General features: G+C 39.0%; 1 protein-coding gene across 3 annotated transcripts in view; it reads left to right on the forward strand.

The window, feature by feature from the left end:
* LOC117299831 (partitioning defective 3 homolog) overlaps nucleotides 1–22,989 on the forward strand; it is a 99,949-nt gene that overhangs the window by 66,754 nt on the left and 10,206 nt on the right. For all 3 annotated transcript variants that reach the window (XM_033783376.1, XM_033783374.1, XM_033783377.1), the window contains one exon: nucleotides 19,489–19,575. In XM_033783376.1, coding sequence (XP_033639267.1) covers nucleotides 19,489–19,575 — 87 coding nt within the window. The remainder of the gene's footprint in view (nucleotides 1–19,488; nucleotides 19,576–22,989) is intronic.

Genomic DNA, 22,989 nt, shown 5'->3' on the forward strand with positions numbered 1-22,989 from the left:
ACAAAGTGAATTATTTATAAGGACATCAAAGATGTATTTGAAGGCGTTTGTATTTGTCGTTATAACTCATTTGCAACAACAGCTTGTTTTTATAAGAGAGAGAAGTGAAGTTGCTAGGAGGTCGAGGTAGTTGGGTGTCCAAGAAAAGAAGCTACCAGTTGGTCGAGCTAGAAGTATTCGTCCATTTCTCATGAAACTTCAGATGTTGAGCGCAATGAAGACTGGGGCCTTAGCCCTAACATCTAAACCGAGTCTCAAACGTGATGGGTCAACAAGCTATATATATGGAGTCCATAGTACGGGACTAGGAAGGGAAATACAGAATGTCGTGCTGCTCTCACTAAAACCTCGTACGTATTTTACTTTTATGTCTCCTCTTTCCTTCGATACACAGAGTGCTATAATTGGTGTCTTGTGAGTGTTTGATTGATAATAACAAAGGGTATGGGAATTTTTTTTTTTTAACTATCACACACCCTCAATTTTGTAATCTTAATTCATTATCAATTACCGACATCTTAGATTGAATTTTGTAAGCTCCAAAGTACTCTCACACATTTAAAGGCTAATTCCTGCGCAACCTAACTTTCATACCCTTTACAAAAGTCAGCAGTGCTCACTCGGGCATTAATTATATTCAGACTTTTTGGGTTTCATATGAAAGTTGAGTCCATAAGCCATCCATACATTTATTTTACATTCAGCGGCGGCCATTTCCAAATTGTATAGATTCGTTTGAGACACCCTTCAGTCACAATTCTTTAAAAAAATAAATTTAAAAAAATTACACACAATGTGTCGCGGGAATCGCGGAGAGAGTCTGAACGCTGTCACCATAAGTTACAACCCCCCCCCCCACCTTCAAGTAATTGAATCATATCTAACAAACCATGTACTGACTTTTGCAAAGACATTGTCTAAAATCTAACAATTTTTCTTTCTACTTTTTTTCCCCCCCCAATCTTCCAACATAATAATTGTTTACTGGCATTTGATGTATTTCTGAATTGTCAAATTGGTTCTCGATGGTGTAAAATTTATTACATTTTTTTAAAAGTCAACTACAAGGACAACGTTGACAAAGTTGTCCTATAAAGACAAAGACTCACTCATATCAGGGAAATTTAGCTTGCACATTCTCTGTAATACATTTTATTATTATTATTATTATTATTTTATTTGCCATAACAGTACAAAACAAAATACATTGACAATATACCCCGAGATGGGCAACGGACAACAAAAGCAAATACATGCTATGATCCGTAGATCTGTTGCCCCACATCTGGGGTACACAATAAAATTAATATAGATTTAACATAATATAGTACACAAAGCAATAATAAAAGCAGACTATTATACAACCAATAGTAAATAATAAATATCTAATAAGAAAAAATAAATTGAAAATCTAATAATAATAATAAATAAATATAAAAAAATAAGTAAAACAACATAATAATAACATGTACATTGGAGTGAGCAATGTTTTAAAGGCAGTGGACACTATTGATAATAACTCAAAATAATTGTTAGCATAAAACATTACTTGTAAATGAGCAATGGAGAGCTGTTGATAGTATAAAACAGTGAAGAAACAGAGTTTTTGAGAAAGATTTAATTTCTCAATAAAATATTTGAATTGGAATTCAAGCATCTGAAAGCACACAACTTTTCGACAAGGGTGTTTTTTCTTCCATTATTATCTTGCAACTTTGACGACCAATTGAGTTCAAATTTTCACAGGTTCGTTAATTTATGCATATGATGAGATACACCAAGTGAAAATACTGGTCTTTGCCAATTAGCAAAAGTGTCCAGTGCCTTTAAAGACTTGTAATAAATAATAATAATAACTGTAGCGCATTTCACAATAACCGTATCAATTCGTTTTACATATTCTCACAAACATATTCTCACAAATAAAAGCAAAAATGAGAAGTAGGATCAAATCATTTTATTCTTTTAATCTTTTGGGGTTTCCATCCTAGAAATTTTTATTAGTTTCAATTTCAATTCACTTAACCATCCACGATGGGAAATTCATTCGGCCTTTTATACATCAAATTTACAAAAATTACTCAAAATAATTTATCTTAAAGCCATTATACACTTTGGGAACAGAAAAAAAGGGTCACAGATATACAAATAACTTACAGGGTTTACAGAAGGTAATGGTGAAAGACTTCTCTTGAAATATTATTCCATGAAATGCTTTACTTTTTGAGAAAACATAAAAAAAAAAAACGGATTTATTTTACACACATGTCATGACATGGCGAAACGTGCAGAAACAAGGGTTTCCGTTGTTTTTTTCCGATTACCGATTGAGCCTAAATTTTCACAGGTTTGTTAACTTATTCAAAGTTGTGATACACGAAGTGTGGCATTTGGACAAAGCTGTTTACCGAAAGTGTCCAATGGCTTTAAACAGTACAAAAAACACTACAAGCCATAAAAGTCAATAAAAATATATTATATATATATATATATATTACTTGAAAAGCTGGAAGTACATGATGCGAAAATAGATCATTAATCAACCTAATAATGCTATTATGCCTAACCTCATTTGGGTGTAGTCCTTCATCAACGGTAGGATGCTCAACAATTTAATTTCATCCCAAAACACCTGTTATGGAGACAGGTGGTTAAATTAACTATAATTGAATTGATTTTAATTTGAGTTTCATAGCTCCAGTTTCATAAGAGAGCTACCGACTAAATGTACAAATTTTCATTGACTGTAAAGTATTCATTAGTTCAAAACTTTGCAGCAATAAAAATTGTAAGCCTACTCGTTTCAAAAAAGTTGACAATTTTAAAAAATTTTTTTTTATTACGGTTAGATTTTTTGGTCAAGGAGAATTGTCAGGAAGAAAGTAAAATCTATCACAGAAAGGCAGACTTAGAACAAAACATCTTAAACCCCTAATGTAAACATTCTTAAGACACAATTTAAGATAAGTTTTTACTTCTGCAATAGATGGATTGCAATACGCGTCATCAACCACGATCTTTGATGTTTTATCAAGGGAAAAGTACACGCTCTGCCTGGGCACTTTTCCCTTGTTAATAATGTACATCAAAGATGGCGGTCGATGACGCTTATTGCAATCCATCGATAATAAAAAATGGCATACAAAAAATGAATAAGCTCACATCCATCAACTCTAGCGATAGTGAACGTAATTTAACTTTAACTCCAAACATTGCTAGACATTAATATGGATGGGTCATGTAAAAACCACTAACTAATGATTTTCTGAAACATCAATTAATTGCCTGTTGCTGTCATTGATGAGCAGTATGCTAGTAAATATCAATAGTTGGTTTAATATTGATAAATTTAGTCACAGTATCTCAGATGCACAAGCAGTGTCATAATTTCAACCATTTTCTTCCCTCAAAATGATTTATTTATCTCATTGGTGACATTTTAATTGTCAGTGTTACCCTTATTAGATGCTGCGTGATACCATCACAACAATATAATAACTCAACCTTGTATCTAAAATTAAATCAATACAATAATTGATATTCCCGTTCCATCTTGCCTCGCTGTGTCCTTGTATTATATCCAGTTTATACACACCTTGCTTGTCAGAATCATTCTCTATGCAAGATTGGTTGATGGTCACAAACTACACGTGATGTTGCCTGAGCTGATAATGGTAGATTAAGACTAAGTAGACATACACCCGTATCAGACAGGCGCTCCAGAGTCGCGTCGAACCAAATTCTGAATTAATAAGTACATGAAAAGTTTGACGTCTGAAACAGTTAGGAGCGGCTGGATGCGCTAGAAGTAGAAAGATCGACGGTTGCAGTCTGTCGGAGCGACTTGGTTTCAAACATCGATCTGGTCATGAGCCGAACCTAATGTAAATGTTATTTTAAGTTCGCCTGTATGAAACCAAAATTTAATTGGGTCAACCCAGAGTCCTCCTAATCTATTCAGTTCGGCAGGACTCTGGAACGCCTGTCTGAACTGTGTGTTAGACATGGACATCAAATAGCTGAAATTAGCAATCCTATATATGTTCAGGCCTGGAATTTCATCTTTGAGACGGCAAAACCATTTTCATTTTCAAAAGGGCACTTGCTATGGAAGTGTCAAGGCCGAGCGGTTAAGAGCACCGAATTTAAACTCTGGTGTTTCTGATCAGCAGAGTGTGGGTTCGAATCCCCAGTCGTGAAAATTGTGTCCTTAAACAAGACACATAACCATTGCTGCATCCTTAGGATGGGATATTAAGCCGTTGGTCCTATGTGTTTTGTAACGCATGTTATCAAAAAGAGAAGGGGTTTGCCCTGATGTTCCTGGTCCGATCGGCAGCAAATTGCGCCACAGTACCTTGTAAAAACATTACATGGTGCTATCAGAATTAAGTCTCATAATTCAAACATAGTCCCACATCGTGCAGGAAATACTGTATGTTACAGCGCCAGGAGCGAGTGACTGAGTGACGGACATGTGCGCTATATAAGAAGCCACAATTATTATTATTATTATTCTATGGAATTTTTTGATGATGCACTTAGGCCAAGACCAGGGCAACGGAGACCATGGCCTCTCAAAATGCCTCACAGGTTCAAATATGAAAATATTCTAGTAGTGCCTTGTCCCATTTGTATGTATTCATTTGCCACGTACTACTACAGATAAGTTATTGCGATAAAGTCTTAAATCATGGGAGCAGGTGTTATTGTCTTGAAATCTATTGTTTAATTATCTACAACAACCAATTAATCTCATTGCTGATTAAGTTTAATGTCCAACACAGTTAGCTGCTGCGTTTTTTTTAATCATATGAGCTCTTGAAAATGTTCAAACCTTTTGTGGAACATTTTTTTTTCAGTATTAATTTGTCACAACCAAATTTTGAAACCGTTGAGGTTTAAAAAATGATTGGTAAACAAATTCTGAAACCTTTTTAGGGTTTATTTTTTAGTCTGATATTTTCTTATTCTGATCTACATTAAACCATACTTTTAACATGCAATGTGGAAAAAATTATAGTCAAAGAATTTTATAAAATGGAGATCTTGTCTCCAGGAGAGCAGCAATGCTTGACTATGTTTAAGTTGTGTGTTGCTAGCCTGGGAAAGCTTTTAAAACGATTGTGTTTCGGCTTCACTTTCAAATTCACACAAAAATGTGTCCATTTTGAAGAATAGCAACTCAAGCAAAAAAAATGCAAAATTTATCTGACTTGCCACTTAAAGGCAGTGGACAATTTTGGTAGTTACTCAAAATAATTATTAGCATGAAACGTTACTTAGTAACAAGTAATGGGGAGCTGTTGATGGTATAAAACATTGTGAGAAACTGTTCCCTCTGAAGTAACGTAGATTTTCGAGAAAGAAGTAGTTTTCCACAAATTTGATTTCAAGACCTCAGATTTAGAATTTGAGGTCTCTAAATCAACCATCTAAACGCACACAACTTTGTGTGACAAGGTGTTTTTTCTGTCATTATTATCTCGCAACTTCAATGACCGAATGAGCTCAAATTTTCACATGTTTGTTATTTTATGCATATGTTGAAATACACCAAGTGAGAAGACTGATCGTTGACAATTACCAATAGTGTTGAGTGTCTTTAATGGCCAGGGCTTCTGTTGCCCCTAGTCTTGGCCTTGGTGCCTTGACAAATACTTACTATGGATGTTAAGATTTCCCAATAGAAGTACCCTTTGCAAAATGGACACGGTCTTGCCCTCTCAAAGTTGGAATTCCAAGCCTAGCCTTTTATAGCTTGTCTGTTGCCCTGGGCTAACCCTTGGCACCCCTTCAAAAACTTTCCATGACTTTAAGATTTTCCAATAGAAGTGCCCCTTGACAAATGTAAATGGCCTTGCCCTCTCAAAGATGGGATTCCAGTACTGCTATATTTTATGATTTCTCTTCTGCCCAAACAGTTAAAAGGTTTTGCTTTTTTGATGCGAAGTACCTGTATATTAGTTATCTGATGGATTATGCTTTAAAGGTCTGTTTGAATATAGATGGATGGGATTGATACATGGTGACGCTAAGTGGCTGTGGGTAATGTATACAAATTACAATAGCTAGGCGGGACCCATTTCTGTCTTTTAATTTAATTATGGCATTAGTCAAAGACTGTGCAACCTTTGATTTTGCTATTCAAAAAGGATTGAGGAATCTGGCTGCCGCTTCCCGTAATCGTAATTTGGGTGTGATCCCTGGCTACACGGCAGTTAACGGTTGTATGGCTTCTGACTGGCACCCCTGAACAAAGATATTGACAAAATTAGGATACCGCCAACATAGGGCTAGATAGCTCAGTTGGTAGAGCGCCGGCACGTTAATCCGGAGGTCATTGGTTCGAATCCCACTCTAGTCAATTCTTTGTTCAACCCCCCCCCCCCCCAAAAAAAAGTTATTTAAATATTTAAACATACTAGATTTAGTTTGAAAGGAACATAATATTATTCATGATTTCAGACCTTGAACTTTGTCTTGAACTGGCACGGCAATATTTCCCTCTGGGAAGGGGCACTTCTTTGAGAACAAGGAAAATTTGCCTTTCACACGGCACTATAAAGCATAAGCACAGGGCACCACAGCAACAACAAAAAAGCACAGGGCACCACAGCAATTTAGTTGCCATGGGTTATTTTGAGGCCTGCTATTTGTCTTTTCTTGGGGCATCAGTTGGCATCCAAAATTGCTGTCTACTTCCTTGTGGGGGCGGAAACTGATGAAGCATTTACAGTGAGTAACAACACTCAAGGCTAATCTTGAAAGGAAAAAGAAAAAAGGAAAATTCTCCTGACGATCTCTTGCAGCAATTTCTTTGTGTTGTGCTAGTCAAATTAAATTGACTGTAGAAGAAGAGTTTGTGGAATTTGATTTGTAGAAGAGAAGTGACCACAAGCAGGGCATAAAGTAAACAGTAGTGATATAATGTTGAGTTTGTACTGTGAAACTCACTGAAGATGCTACTAAATAAACATGTCATGTCAAGGAACATTACAGAATTAATATTACAAAATTGTTTTTTTTTAAAAGGATCGTGAAAATCACAGATTGACATCAAACTTACAAGGTCTAATGACAATGATAGCAGAAAATATCCCTTGAAATATTTCTCCCTGAAATGTCATATTTGGTGACAAATAAATAATTTAATTTCGTGTCGGAGTTTATCGCTCAGTGTGCGTTTTTTTAAATTTTTTTTTTTGCATCGATGTCATGCATAATGTGTTATCGGTTTTCACCATTTTCTCATGACCCACATGGCCAAGCGATCACAAACTTCTACAGGTTTGTCAGTTCATGTATATGGTGGATTACCATTAGTAATGTCATAGACAAATACGTAAGTGAAAGTGCAGCTTTGATTAAAGCTTGTCCATCGGGTACAAAAGAGTGGTTTTTGTATTACTATGGTCGAGAGAAAACCTTGCTTGATAATTACTTCTTGTATCAGAGTGTGATTAAGATGAAACTCACGGTCATATATCGTGCACTTAAAGCTGGTCTATCTGAAAACAGTTTAAAAACCTTGTACCTAGCCCGTCTAACCTTTGGTCTAACAAACCGTTATAGTAAGTACCCATAGAGTGCCTAGCTTGGCTGCCAGACCTCATACCTACAATCCAGGCTATATTGAAGGAAAGTTGTTGATAACTCCCTGCAATTGAAAACCCCCCTTTTTTTTAATACTCATGCATGACTTCCAATCCAATCAATAGCTTGATTCAACGGTTGTCATAGTAACATGGATTTATTTTGATTGAAAGTGGAATGTTATCGTAAAGGTTATTTTTGGGTAAGAATCGAGCTCAGTTATTGCAATGAGTTGTGTTCATGTCATTTATACTGTTGGGGACATTAGTCATGGGCCACTCACCACATCAAACCATAGAGCTAGGCCCCCCTATATGATCAAACTTTCATTATCTAGCCTTGACAAATATTTCTTATTATGGGCAATGTTTGATTTTTTTCAAATGCCTTATTTTGGGGTGTATAGACTGTATTGAATATGACATCACCCGGCTCAAATATCAAATCTACAAGATGGCGCCTGTGCGTGTGCGTGCATGCGTACATGTGCCTTAGAAATCAAACCAGGAATGTTGCATGCTACGTGCTTCTATGATGGACGCGTTTGGACGCGCATACGGTTTGCCCTACAAGATGGCGACTTTTTATAGCAAAAAGGGGTTATTCAATACGGTCTATTGCAGCGACAATGGATGAATGGGATTTGAGACATTACATGGTGATATGTCAATATATATTTGGTTTGTGGTAACAGTTACACCATGGTGTATTTGCCAGGTAGAGTTGGTTCTTAAGAGACTGTCTTTAGTTACACCATGGTGTATTTGCCAGGTAGAGTTGGTTCTTAAGAGACTGTCTTCAGTTACACCATGGTGTATTTGCCAGGTAGAGTTGGTTCTTAAGAGACTGTCTTCAGTTACACCATGGTGTATTTGCCAGGTAGAGTTGGTTCTTAAGAGACTGTCTTCAGTTACACCATGGTGTATTTGCCAGGTAGAGTTGGTTCTTAAGAGACTGTCTTCAGTTACACCATGGTGTATTTGCCAGGTAGAGTTGGTTCTTAAGAGACTGTCTTCAGTTACACCATGGTGTATTTGCCAGGTAGAGTTGGTTCTTAAGAGACTGTCTTCAGTTACACCATGGTGTATTTGCCAGGTAGAGTTGGTTCTTAAGAGACTGTCTTCAGTTACACCATGGTGTATTTGCCAGGTAGAGTTGGTTCTTAAGAGACTGTCTTCAGTTACACCATGGTGTATTTGCCAGGTAGAGTTGGTTCTTAAGAGACTGTCTTCAGTTACACCATGGTGTATTTGCCAGGTAGAGTTGGTTCTTAAGAGACTGTCTTCAGTTACACCATGGTGTATTTGCCAGGTAGAGTTGGTTCTTAAGAGACTGTCTTCAGTTACACCATGGTGTATTTGCCAGGTAGAGTTGGTTCTTAAGAGACTGTCTTCAGTTACACCATGGTGTATTTGCCAGGTAGAGTTGGTTCTTAAGAGACTGTCTTCAGTTACACCATGGTGTATTTGCCAGGTAGAGTTGGTTCTTAAGAGACTGTCTTTAGTTACACCATGGTGTATTTGCCAGGTAGAGTTGGTTCTTAAGAGACTGTCTTCAGTTACACCATGGTGTATTTGCCAGGTAGAGTTGGTTCTTAAGAGACTGTCTTCAGTTACACCATGGTGTATTTGCCAGGTAGAGTTGGTTCTTAAGAGACTGTCTTTAGTTACACCATGGTGTATTTGCCAGGTAGAGTTGGTTCTTAAGAGACTGTCTTCAGTTACACCATGGTGTATTTGCCAGGTAGAGTTGGTTCTTAAGAGACTGTCTTCAGTTACACCATGGTGTATTTGCCAGGTAGAGTTGGTTCTTAAGAGACTGTCTTCAGTTACACCATGGTGTATTTGCCAGGTAGAGTTGGTTCTTAAGAGACTGTCTTCAGTTACACCATGGTGTATTTGCCAGGTAGAGTTGGTTCTTAAGAGACTGTCTTCAGTTACACCATGGTGTATTTGCCAGGTAGAGTTGGTTCTTAAGAGACTGTCTTCAGTTACACCATGGTGTATTTGCCAGGTAGAGTTGGTTCTTAAGAGACTGTCTTCAGTTACACCATGGTGTATTTGCCAGGTAGAGTTGGTTCTTAAGAGACTGTCTTCAGTTACACCATGGTGTATTTGCCAGGTAGAGTTGGTTCTTAAGAGACTGTCTTCAGTTACACCATGGTGTATTTGCCAGGTAGAGTTGGTTCTTAAGAGACTGTCTTCAGTTACACCATGGTGTATTTGCCAGGTAGAGTTGGTTCTTAAGAGACTGTCTTCAGTTACACCATGGTGTATTTGCCAGGTAGAGTTGGTTCTTAAGAGACTGTCTTCAGTTACACCATGGTGTATTTGCCAGGTAGAGTTGGTTCTTAAGAGACTGTCTTCAGTTACACCATGGTGTATTTGCCAGGTAGAGTTGGTTCTTAAGAGACTGTCTTCAGTTACACCATGGTGTATTTGCCAGGTAGAGTTGGTTCTTAAGAGACTGTCTTCAGTTACACCATGGTGTATTTGCCAGGTAGAGTTGGTTCTTAAGAGACTGTCTTCAGTTACACCATGGTGTATTTGCCAGGTAGAGTTGGTTCTTAAGAGACTGTCTTCAGTTACACCATGGTGTATTTGCCAGGTAGAGTTGGTTCTTAAGAGACTGTCTTCAGTTACACCATGGTGTATTTGCCAGGTAGAGTTGGTTCTTAAGAGACTGTCTTCAGTTACACCATGGTGTATTTGCCAGGTAGAGTTGGTTCTTAAGAGACTGTCTTCAGTTACACCATGGTGTATTTGCCAGGTAGAGTTGGTTCTTAAGAGACTGTCTTCAGTTACACCATGGTGTATTTGCCAGGTAGAGTTGGTTCTTAAGAGACTGTCTTCAGTTACACCATGGTGTATTTGCCAGGTAGAGTTGGTTCTTAAGAGACTGTCTTCAGTTACACCATGGTGTATTTGCCAGGTAGAGTTGGTTCTTAAGAGACTGTCTTCAGTTACACCATGGTGTATTTGCCAGGTAGAGTTGGTTCTTAAGAGACTGTCTTCAGTTACACCATGGTGTATTTGCCAGGTAGAGTTGGTTCTTAAGAGACTGTCTTCAGTTACACCATGGTGTATTTGCCAGGTAGAGTTGGTTCTTAAGAGACTGTCTTCAGTTACACCATGGTGTATTTGCCAGGTAGAGTTGGTTCTTAAGAGACTGTCTTCAGTTACACCATGGTGTATTTGCCAGGTAGAGTTGGTTCTTAAGAGACTGTCTTCAGTTACACCATGGTGTATTTGCCAGGTAGAGTTGGTTCTTAAGAGACTGTCTTCAGTTACACCATGGTGTATTTGCCAGGTAGAGTTGGTTCTTAAGAGACTGTCTTCAGTTACACCATGGTGTATTTGCCAGGTAGAGTTGGTTCTTAAGAGACTGTCTTCAGTTACACCATGGTGTATTTGCCAGGTAGAGTTGGTTCTTAAGAGACTGTCTTCAGTTACACCATGGTGTATTTGCCAGGTAGAGTTGGTTCTTAAGAGACTGTCTTCAGTTACACCATGGTGTATTTGCCAGGTAGAGTTGGTTCTTAAGAGACTGTCTTCAGTTACACCATGGTGTATTTGCCAGGTAGAGTTGGTTCTTAAGAGACTGTCTTCAGTTACACCATGGTGTATTTGCCAGGTAGAGTTGGTTCTTAAGAGACTGTCTTCAGTTACACCATGGTGTATTTGCCAGGTAGAGTTGGTTCTTAAGAGACTGTCTTCAGTTACACCATGGTGTATTTGCCAGGTAGAGTTGGTTCTTAAGAGACTGTCTTCAGTTACACCATGGTGTATTTGCCAGGTAGAGTTGGTTCTTAAGAGACTGTCTTCAGTTACACCATGGTGTATTTGCCAGGTAGAGTTGGTTCTTAAGAGACTGTCTTCAGTTACACCATGGTGTATTTGCCAGGTAGAGTTGGTTCTTAAGAGACTGTCTTCAGTTACACCATGGTGTATTTGCCAGGTAGAGTTGGTTCTTAAGAGACTGTCTTCAGTTACACCATGGTGTATTTGCCAGGTAGAGTTGGTTCTTAAGAGACTGTCTTCAGTTACACCATGGTGTATTTGCCAGGTAGAGTTGGTTCTTAAGAGACTGTCTTCAGTTACACCATGGTGTATTTGCCAGGTAGAGTTGGTTCTTAAGAGACTGTCTTCAGTTACACCATGGTGTATTTGCCAGGTAGAGTTGGTTCTTAAGAGACTGTCTTCAGTTACACCATGGTGTATTTGCCAGGTAGAGTTGGTTCTTAAGAGACTGTCTTCAGTTACACCATGGTGTATTTGCCAGGTAGAGTTGGTTCTTAAGAGACTGTCTTCAGTTACACCATGGTGTATTTGCCAGGTAGAGTTGGTTCTTAAGAGACTGTCTTCAGTTACACCATGGTGTATTTGCCAGGTAGAGTTGGTTCTTAAGAGACTGTCTTCAGTTACACCATGGTGTATTTGCCAGGTAGAGTTGGTTCTTAAGAGACTGTCTTCAGTTACACCATGGTGTATTTGCCAGGTAGAGTTGGTTCTTAAGAGACTGTCTTCAGTTACACCATGGTGTATTTGCCAGGTAGAGTTGGTTCTTAAGAGACTGTCTTCAGTTACACCATGGTGTATTTGCCAGGTAGAGTTGGTTCTTAAGAGACTGTCTTCAGTTACACCATGGTGTATTTGCCAGGTAGAGTTGGTTCTTAAGAGACTGTCTTCAGTTACACCATGGTGTATTTGCCAGGTAGAGTTGGTTCTTAAGAGACTGTCTTCAGTTACACCATGGTGTATTTGCCAGGTAGAGTTGGTTCTTAAGAGACTGTCTTCAGTTACACCATGGTGTATTTGCCAGGTAGAGTTGGTTCTTAAGAGACTGTCTTCAGTTACACCATGGTGTATTTGCCAGGTAGAGTTGGTTCTTAAGAGACTGTCTTCAGTTACACCATGGTGTATTTGCCAGGTAGAGTTGGTTCTTAAGAGACTGTCTTCAGTTACACCATGGTGTATTTGCCAGGTAGAGTTGGTTCTTAAGAGACTGTCTTCAGTTACACCATGGTGTATTTGCCAGGTAGAGTTGGTTCTTAAGAGACTGTCTTCAGTTACACCATGGTGTATTTGCCAGGTAGAGTTGGTTCTTAAGAGACTGTCTTCAGTTACACCATGGTGTATTTGCCAGGTAGAGTTGGTTCTTAAGAGACTGTCTTCAGTTACACCATGGTGTATTTGCCAGGTAGAGTTGGTTCTTAAGAGACTGTCTTCAGTTACACCATGGTGTATTTGCCAGGTAGAGTTGGTTCTTAAGAGACTGTCTTCAGTTACACCATGGTGTATTTGCCAGGTAGAGTTGGTTCTTAAGAGACTGTCTTCAGTTACACCATGGTGTATTTGCCAGGTAGAGTTGGTTCTTAAGAGACTGTCTTCAGTTACACCATGGTGTATTTGCCAGGTAGAGTTGGTTCTTAAGAGACTGTCTTCAGTTACACCATGGTGTATTTGCCAGGTAGAGTTGGTTCTTAAGAGACTGTCTTCAGTTACACCATGGTGTATTTGCCAGGTAGAGTTGGTTCTTAAGAGACTGTCTTCAGTTACACCATGGTGTATTTGCCAGGTAGAGTTGGTTCTTAAGAGACTGTCTTCAGTTACACCATGGTGTATTTGCCAGGTAGAGTTGGTTCTTAAGAGACTGTCTTCAGTTACACCATGGTGTATTTGCCAGGTAGAGTTGGTTCTTAAGAGACTGTCTTCAGTTACACCATGGTGTATTTGCCAGGTAGAGTTGGTTCTTAAGAGACTGTCTTCAGTTACACCATGGTGTATTTGCCAGGTAGAGTTGGTTCTTAAGAGACTGTCTTCAGTTACACCATGGTGTATTTGCCAGGTAGAGTTGGTTCTTAAGAGACTGTCTTCAGTTACACCATGGTGTATTTGCCAGGTAGAGTTGGTTCTTAAGAGACTGTCTTCAGTTACACCATGGTGTATTTGCCAGGTAGAGTTGGTTCTTAAGAGACTGTCTTCAGTTACACCATGGTGTATTTGCCAGGTAGAGTTGGTTCTTAAGAGACTGTCTTCAGTTACACCATGGTGTATTTGCCAGGTAGAGTTGGTTCTTAAGAGACTGTCTTCAGTTACACCATGGTGTATTTGCCAGGTAGAGTTGGTTCTTAAGAGACTGTCTTCAGTTACACCATGGTGTATTTGCCAGGTAGAGTTGGTTCTTAAGAGACTGTCTTCAGTTACACCATGGTGTATTTGCCAGGTAGAGTTGGTTCTTAAGAGACTGTCTTCAGTTACACCATGGTGTATTTGCCAGGTAGAGTTGGTTCTTAAGAGACTGTCTTCAGTTACACCATGGTGTATTTGCCAGGTAGAGTTGGTTCTTAAGAGACTGTCTTCAGTTACACCATGGTGTATTTGCCAGGTAGAGTTGGTTCTTAAGAGACTGTCTTCAGTTACACCATGGTGTATTTGCCAGGTAGAGTTGGTTCTTAAGAGACTGTCTTCAGTTACACCATGGTGTATTTGCCAGGTAGAGTTGGTTCTTAAGAGACTGTCTTCAGTTACACCATGGTGTATTTGCCAGGTAGAGTTGGTTCTTAAGAGACTGTCTTCAGTTACACCATGGTGTATTTGCCAGGTAGAGTTGGTTCTTAAGAGACTGTCTTCAGTTACACCATGGTGTATTTGCCAGGTAGAGTTGGTTCTTAAGAGACTGTCTTCAGTTACACCATGGTGTATTTGCCAGGTAGAGTTGGTTCTTAAGAGACTGTCTTCAGTTACACCATGGTGTATTTGCCAGGTAGAGTTGGTTCTTAAGAGACTGTCTTCAGTTACACCATGGTGTATTTGCCAGGTAGAGTTGGTTCTTAAGAGACTGTCTTCAGTTACACCATGGTGTATTTGCCAGGTAGAGTTGGTTCTTAAGAGACTGTCTTCAGTTACACCATGGTGTATTTGCCAGGTAGAGTTGGTTCTTAAGAGACTGTCTTCAGTTACACCATGGTGTATTTGCCAGGTAGAGTTGGTTCTTAAGAGACTGTCTTCAGTTACACCATGGTGTATTTGCCAGGTAGAGTTGGTTCTTAAGAGACTGTCTTCAGTTACACCATGGTGTATTTGCCAGGTAGAGTTGGTTCTTAAGAGACTGTCTTCAGTTACACCATGGTGTATTTGCCAGGTAGAGTTGGTTCTTAAGAGACTGTCTTCAGTTACACCATGGTGTATTTGCCAGGTAGAGTTGGTTCTTAAGAGACTGTCTTCAGTTACACCATGGTGTATTTGCCAGGTAGAGTTGGTTCTTAAGAGACTGTCTTCAGTTACACCATGGTGTATTTGCCAGGTAGAGTTGGTTCTTAAGAGACTGTCTTCAGTTACACCATGGTGTATTTGCCAGGTAGAGTTGGTTCTTAAGAGACTGTCTTCAGTTACACCATGGTGTATTTGCCAGGTAGAGTTGGTTCTTAAGAGACCTGTCTTCAGTTACACCATGGTGTATTTGCCAGGTAGAGTTGGTTCTTAAGAGACTGTCTTCAGTTACACCATGGTGTATTTGCCAGGTAGAGTTGGTTCTTAAGAGACTGTCTTCAGTTACACCATGGTGTATTTGCCAGGTAGAGTTGGTTCTTAAGAGACTGTCTTCAGTTACACCATGGTGTATTTGCCAGGTAAGTTGGTTCTTAAGAGACTGTCTTCAGTTACACCATGGTGTATTTGCCAGGTAGAGTTGGTTCTTAAGAGACTGTCTTCAGTTACACCATGGTGTATTTGCCAGGTAGAGTTGGTTCTTAGAGACTGTCTTCAGTTACACCATGGTGTATTTGCCAGGTAGAGTTGGTTCTTAAGAGACTGTCTTCAGTTACACCATGGTGTATTTGCCAGGTAGAGTTGGTTCTTAAGAGACTGTCTTCAGTTACACCATGGTGTATTTGCCAGGTAGAGTTGGTTCTTAAGAGACTGTCTTCAGTTACACCATGGTGTATTTGCCAGGTAGAGTTTGGTTCTTAAGAGACTGTCTTCAGTTACACCATGGTGTATTTGCCAGGTAGAGTTGGTTCTTAAGAGACTGTCTTCAGTTACACCATGGTGTATTTGCCAGGTAGAGTTGGTTCTTAAGAGACTGTCTTCAGTTACACCATGGTGTATTTGCCAGGTAGAGTTGGTTCTTAAGAGACTGTCTTCAGTTACACCATGGTGTATTTGCCAGGTAGAGTTGGTTCTTAAGAGACTGTCTTCAGTTACACCATGGTGTATTTGCCAGGTAGAGTTGGTTCTTAAGAGACTGTCTTCAGTTACACCATGGTGTATTTGCCAGGTAGAGTTGGTTCTTAAGAGACTGTCTTCAGTTACACCATGGTGTATTTGCCAGGTAGAGTTGGTTCTTAAGAGACTGTCTTCAGTTACACCATGGTGTATTTGCCAGGTAGAGTTGGTTCTTAAGAGACTGTCTTCAGTTACACCATGGTGTATTTGCCAGGTAGAGTTGGTTCTTAAGAGACTGTCTTCAGTTACACCATGGTGTATTTGCCAGGTAGAGTTGGTTCTTAAGAGACTGTCTTCAGTTACACCATGGTGTATTTGCCAGGTAGAGTTGGTTCTTAAGAGACTGTCTTCAGTTACACCATGGTGTATTTGCCAGGTAGAGTTGGTTCTTAAGAGACTGTCTTCAGTTACACCATGGTGTATTTGCCAGGTAGAGTTGGTTCTTAAGAGACTGTCTTCAGTTACACCATGGTGTATTTGCCAGGTAGAGTTGGTTCTTAAGAGACTGTCTTCAGTTACACCATGGTGTATTTGCCAGGTAGAGTTGGTTCTTAAGAGACTGTCTTCAGTTACACCATGGTGTATTTGCCAGGTAGAGTTGGTTCTTAAGAGACTGTCTTCAGTTACACCATGGTGTATTTGCCAGGTAGAGTTGGTTCTTAAGAGACTGTCTTCAGTTACACCATGGTGTATTTGCCAGGTAGAGTTGGTTCTTAAGAGACTGTCTTCAGTTACACCATGGTGTATTTGCCAGGTAGAGTTGGTTCTTAAGAGACTGTCTTCAGTTACACCATGGTGTATTTGCCAGGTAGAGTTGGTTCTTAAGAGACTGTCTTCAGTTACACCATGGTGTATTTGCCAGGTAGAGTTGGTTCTTAAGAGACTGTCTTCAGTTACACCATGGTGTATTTGCCAGGTAGAGTTGGTTCTTAAGAGACTGTCTTCAGTTACACCATGGTGTATTTGCCAGGTAGAGTTGGTTCTTAAGAGACTGTCTTCAGTTACACCATGGTGTATTTGCCAGGTAGAGTTGGTTCTTAAGAGACTGTCTTCAGTTACACCATGGTGTATTTGCCAGGTAGAGTTGGTTCTTAAGAGACTGTCTTCAGTTACACCATGGTGTATTTGCCAGGTAGAGTTGGTTCTTAAGAGACTGTCTTCAGTTACACCATGGTGTATTTGCCAGGTAGAGTTGGTTCTTAAGAGACTGTCTTCAGTTACACCATGGTGTATTTGCCAGGTAGAGTTGGTTCTTAAGAGACTGTCTTAGTTACACCATGGTGTATTTGCCAGGTAGAGTTGGTTCTTAAGAGACTGTCTTCAGTTACACCATGGTGTATTTGCCAGGTAGAGTTGGTTCTTAAGAGACTGTCTTCAGTTACACCATGGTGTATTTGCCAGGTAGAGTTGGTTCTTAAGAGACTGTCTTCAGTTACACCATGGTGTATTTGCCAGGTAGAGTTGGTTCTTAAGAGACTGTCTTCAGTTACACCATGGTGTATTTGCCAGGTAGAGTTGGTTCTTAAGAGACTGTCTTCAGTTACACCATGGTGTATTTGCCAGGTAGAGTTGGTTCTTAAGAGACTGTCTTTAGTTACACCATGGTGTATTTGCCAGGTAGAGTTGGTTCTTAAGAGACTGTCTTCAGTTACACCATGGTGTATTTGCCAGGTAGAGTTGGTTCTTAAGAGACTGTCTTCAGTTACACCATGGTGTATTTGCCAGGTAGAGTTGGTTCTTAAGAGACTGTCTTCAGTTACACCATGGTGTATTTGCCAGGTAGAGTTGGTTCTTAAGAGACTGTCTTCAGTTACACCATGGTGTATTTGCCAGGTAGAGTTGGTTCTTAAGAGACTGTCTTCAGTTACACCATGGTGTATTTGCCAGGTAGAGTTGGTTCTTAAGAGACTGTCTTCAGTTACACCATGGTGTATTTGCCAGGTAGAGTTGGTTCTTAAGAGACTGTCTTCAGTTACACCATGGTGTATTTGCCAGGTAGAGTTGGTTCTTAAGAGACTGTCTTCAGTTACACCATGGTGTATTTGCCAGGTAGAGTTGGTTCTTAAGAGACTGTCTTCAGTTACACCATGGTGTATTTGCCAGGTAGAGTTGGTTCTTAAGAGACTGTCTTTAGTTACACCATGGTGTATTTGCCAGGTAGAGTTGGTTCTTAAGAGACTGTCTTCAGTTACACCATGGTGTATTTGCCAGGTAGAGTTGGTTCTTAAGAGACTGTCTTCAGTTACACCATGGTGTATTTGCCAGGTAGAGTTGGTTCTTAAGAGACTGTCTTTAGTTACACCATGGTGTATTTGCCAGGTAGAGTTGGTTCTTAAGAGACTGTCTTCAGTTACACCATGGTGTATTTGCCAGGTAGAGTTGGTTCTTAAGAGACTGTCTTCAGTTACACCATGGTGTATTTGCCAGGTAGAGTTGGTTCTTAAGAGACTGTCTTCAGTTACACCATGGTGTATTTGCCAGGTAGAGTTGGTTCTTAAGAGACTGTCTTCAGTTACACCATGGTGTATTTGCCAGGTAGAGTTGGTTCTTAAGAGACTGTCTTCAGTTACACCATGGTGTATTTGCCAGGTAGAGTTGGTTCTTAAGAGACTGTCTTCAGTTACCCATGGTGTATTTGCCAGGTAGAGTTGGTTCTTAAGAGACTGTCTTCAGTTACACCATGGTGTATTTGCCAGGTAGAGTTGGTTCTTAAGAGACTGTCTTAGTTACACCATGGTGTATTTGCCAGGTAGAGTTGGTTCTTAAGAGACTGTCTTCAGTTACACCATGGTGTATTTGCCAGGTAGAGTGGTTCTTAAGAGACTGTCTTTAGTTACACCATGGTGTATTTGCCAGGTAGAGTTGGTTCTTAAGAGACTGTCTTCAGTTACACCATGGTGTATTTGCCAGGTAGAGTTGGTTCTTAAGAGACTGTCTTCAGTTACACCATGGTGTATTTGCCAGGTAGAGTTGGTTCTTAAGAGACTGTCTTTAGTTACACCATGGTGTATTTGCCAGGTAGAGTTGGTTCTTAAGAGACTGTCTTCAGTTACACCATGGTGTATTTGCCAGGTAGAGTTGGTTCTTAAGAGACTGTCTTCAGTTACACCATGGTGTATTTGCCAGGTAGAGTTGGTTCTTAAGAGACTGTCTTGCTATATATTCTATATTACTACACCTAATACATATTCATGACCGTGAGTTGAGTTCTCATTGGTCCAATCATCATCACGTGCCAGGTGTTAATTTTGCTAACTCAGGCTTGCTTACATGTCTTTACCATACACCGCAAAATAAACCATTTGAGGAAATAAAACCTTGTTCTTAAGAAATATTTGTAACAGTCAAAGTCAATTAAATGAACTCGCTGTTTGAGTCACAGGGACGATGGTTGTTAACAGAATTAGTATGCATGTGTAATCGTTGCTTCAGAGTGAAAAGCTAACTTCTTAGCTATCCTTGAGAGTTGATCAAGATTTGTTGCATCTTGCAGGGTGGGATGACAACTCAAGACTGCTATGTTATTACTGCATGTATAGAGATGTCACATCAGTCACCTAACCTTTTAAACTAAATGCTTGATTGAACTTTGCGATTTCAGCTTATTTAACCATGATTTGAATGTTAACACTAACTGGCGTTTGTTTTTTGTGTGTGTTTTTGGCAGATATTGCAATCAGTACAGGGAGTTTAGTGAGATCTAATTCCACTGACAATCTGAAGGATACACCCAACTTGTCTTCCATTCACCATTGTAAGTCGGAAATATCATTCAACTTCTCAATCTGCCCACCTAAAACCTAAAAAGTCTTCATAGATTAAGAACGGCCTCTTGATGAAACTACATATGGTTATCTAAGATGTTGCACAAGTCTCTACTTGTATAAAAACTAGAGATGTTTTTTACTAGACTTTAAGGCTAAGTATATGTGTGGTTTCTGGAACTGTTGGATTAAACTAAATCCTATAAAATTGTAGATTTAAACAAAAAAACTAACATGTGAAAATTTCATGTCCACACAATTCCTAATGCTACTCTCACACTTGGGAGAATTTAGCTAGCGATTGTGCTTACGAACGGAAATATTTAACAATCGCTCAAAATTCGCCACAAATTCACTACGTTCACAAGTCATTCTCCACCTCCTTACGAAGATCGGTCACTTTATGCTGCTCTCACACGGCGAATATGCTGGCGAATATGCTATGGGAAGGAAATATTTGACAATCGTTCAAACTTCGCAACATTCTCCGTGTCTTCGTAAGCGTTGGTAACAAGTTCACAAATTATTCCCCACCTCCTTACGAAGATCGCTCAATTTACAAACCGGTTTGTAAATTTCAGCGAATGTTGCTAGGACGGTCATTCGGCGTGCCTTTCGTAAGCATTGGTAACGTTGGTAAAGCGTGCGTAAGTATTTGCAACGTTCGTAAAGGCATTGGCAAGCGTTGGTAAGCATTCGTAGAATATTATTTTAATTTGGAATGTTTTCAAAATGCAGGCTTCTCACCAATTTGATTGCCAATCCAGCATAGACTTTGCAATGAGTCACATAACTTGTTTTAAGAAATGTTTAAGTTGGTTGAATAATGTTTTATTAGTTATAAGTAATTCAAGGAACATTTGATTTGTTTCCTGTTCACAAACTTTGGATAACTCACAGACCCTAACTGTAAGTTATGTTTTCTTTTTATCGATCATGATTTACTTACATTGCATGTGGAATGAGCTTCATTCCGTGGTCTCATGAAGGAAACTAAACATCATTTTGAAGTAGATGTTAAATTTGCATCGGGGATAACGAATATTAATTTTGGTTTTTACCCATACACCTCTAGCTACCGGGCAACCTCGGTAGTCTAGTTGGTAAGACACTGCTCTAGCATTGCAAGGGTCATGGGTTTGAATCCCACCCGAGTAACATGCCTGTGAACATTTTTCACAGGACTCGGGGAAATTACTGAGTAGACAGTGCTAACATTGACGCTGTAAGAGTAAAAACCAAAAATTAATATAATTTTGAAGCTTCCGTCAAATTTCTAACATTTCAAGCATGACAAGAATTAATCAGTTTTCTATTTCTAAGAATTAATCAGTTTTCTATTTCTTAGTAATTTTCCACTGCAAACCTTTTTCTTATCTCGAACCAAGATAATTCAATGTTTTCTGGTAGGTTGCTGATGAAAACAATCTTCCCTTTGTCATGATTTATGAACTTGCTTTTCATTTCAATCAAACCGCATAGGAAACTAATTGCATGATACATCATATCACTGAGTAGGAATGAATTGGAAACGCTTAAGATGCATACTATAAAAATCTCTTGATAAAGTAGGCAAAGATTTCATTCAGCATTTTTGCTTTGCAATTAAAAAAAAAGGAGCACCCTATGAAAAAACAAGCATTAATATCCCATAGGGATAGGTCAGTGCTTATTTCAACAGACAATTCCACGATAAAAAGAAAAAAACAACAAGTAGAAAACAACAGAAATAATGGTTATTGGACTATGCTTCACTCACTAGAAAGTTATGAGAGACACAACAATTAGCATCACACTGCAATCATAATTGCCGTAAAACAGGACGTTACTTAAAGACACTCGACACTATTGGTAATGGGAGACTTTCTGGGACGATAGAGGGCAGCAGACTTACCGGGTAAATCCATTGTTCTCAGAATTATGCGCATGTTCAGAACTACGTAAACAATGGAAATTTACCCGGTATGTCTGCTGCCATCTAGCGTTGGAAAGTCTCCTATTGTCAAAGACCAGTCTTCTCACTTGGTGTATCTTAACATACTGTATGCATAAAATAACAAACCTGTGAAAATTTGAGCTCAATCGGTCATCGAAGTTGCAAGATAATAATGAAAGAAAAACATCCTTATCACATGAAGTTGTGTGCTTTCAGATGCTTGATTTCGAGACCTCAAATTCTAAATCTGAGGTCTCGAAATCAAATATGTGGAAAATTACTTCTTTCTCGAAACTACTTTACTTCAGAGGGAGCTGTTTCTCACAATGTTTTATACTATCAACAGCTCTCCATTACTTGTAACCAAGTAAGGTTTTATACTAAAAATTATTTTGAGTAATTACCAGTAGTGTCCACTGCCTTTAAGGTATTTATTAGGAAGGTGATGAACAATCTAGACTGGAAAGTTTTATGTAAACCAAATGCTAATTTTGAGTAGCAAATGATGATTTTGGAATAGCAACAAATACATTTTGGGGAGTGTTTACAGGTAGCTCTGCTGTACGAAACATTTTGTGGAATATTAAAGGAACACGTTGCCTTGGATCGGTCTTTGAAAAGTGTTCGTAACCGTTTGTTATAAAATGCATATGGGTAGACGGGTGTTGTAAAAGTAGAATACAATGAAATGAATGATCCACACAAACATGCCTCCAAATTGCACGGTTTTCCTTTTACCTCGGCGACTAACACGGTTGGCCATTTATGGGAGTCAACACTCCAGGGAGCTGAGATGGTTTAAGGAATGATTAAAGCCCAGCGACCAGGGGTAATAATGTTACAGCGCCATGACCTGTGCAAAGCCACTATTATTATTATTATTATTATTATTATTATTATTATTATTATTATTATTATTATTAAGAGACAATGAATGATGATCGGTTTGGTGGACACCTTTTAACGTCACAATGATGATTAATCTCCAGTATTATAGATGAGATTTGTTCCTATAGTTTGAGCAATCAATTATTATGCATTTATTTTCTTCTGCAAAGTCATAATGTAATTGTTCAGACCATCCATTTAAATCTCCCATTGTGATGTGTTTGAACAGAACACACATTTCATTTCAATAGTAAACCAATTAAGTAGGATTTGAACCTTTGCACGGTGGGAGTTTAATTAGATGAGGTTTGCCCCATGTGTAAATCTCTTTTGAGTTGTGTTGGTTCTGAAAAGAACTATTGGTTGACAACTCAACGTTACGATCAGTATGCTCTGATTGACTTCAAAGCAAGCTGATCGAAACGTTGAGTTGTCAAACACCAACTCTTTTCTGAATCAAGACTACTCAAAGAGATGGTGCTCCAACAAACTTCACCCAATAAACCAATGGACCCTTCCCATGAAAAATGCTAATCACATTCACGCATGCAAACAGACCCTGTTGGTTGGCAAACGCCAT

This window comes from Asterias rubens, chromosome 15 (genome assembly GCF_902459465.1).
Source record: "Asterias rubens chromosome 15, eAstRub1.3, whole genome shotgun sequence".
Classification (NCBI taxonomy): domain Eukaryota; kingdom Metazoa; phylum Echinodermata; class Asteroidea; order Forcipulatida; family Asteriidae; genus Asterias; species Asterias rubens.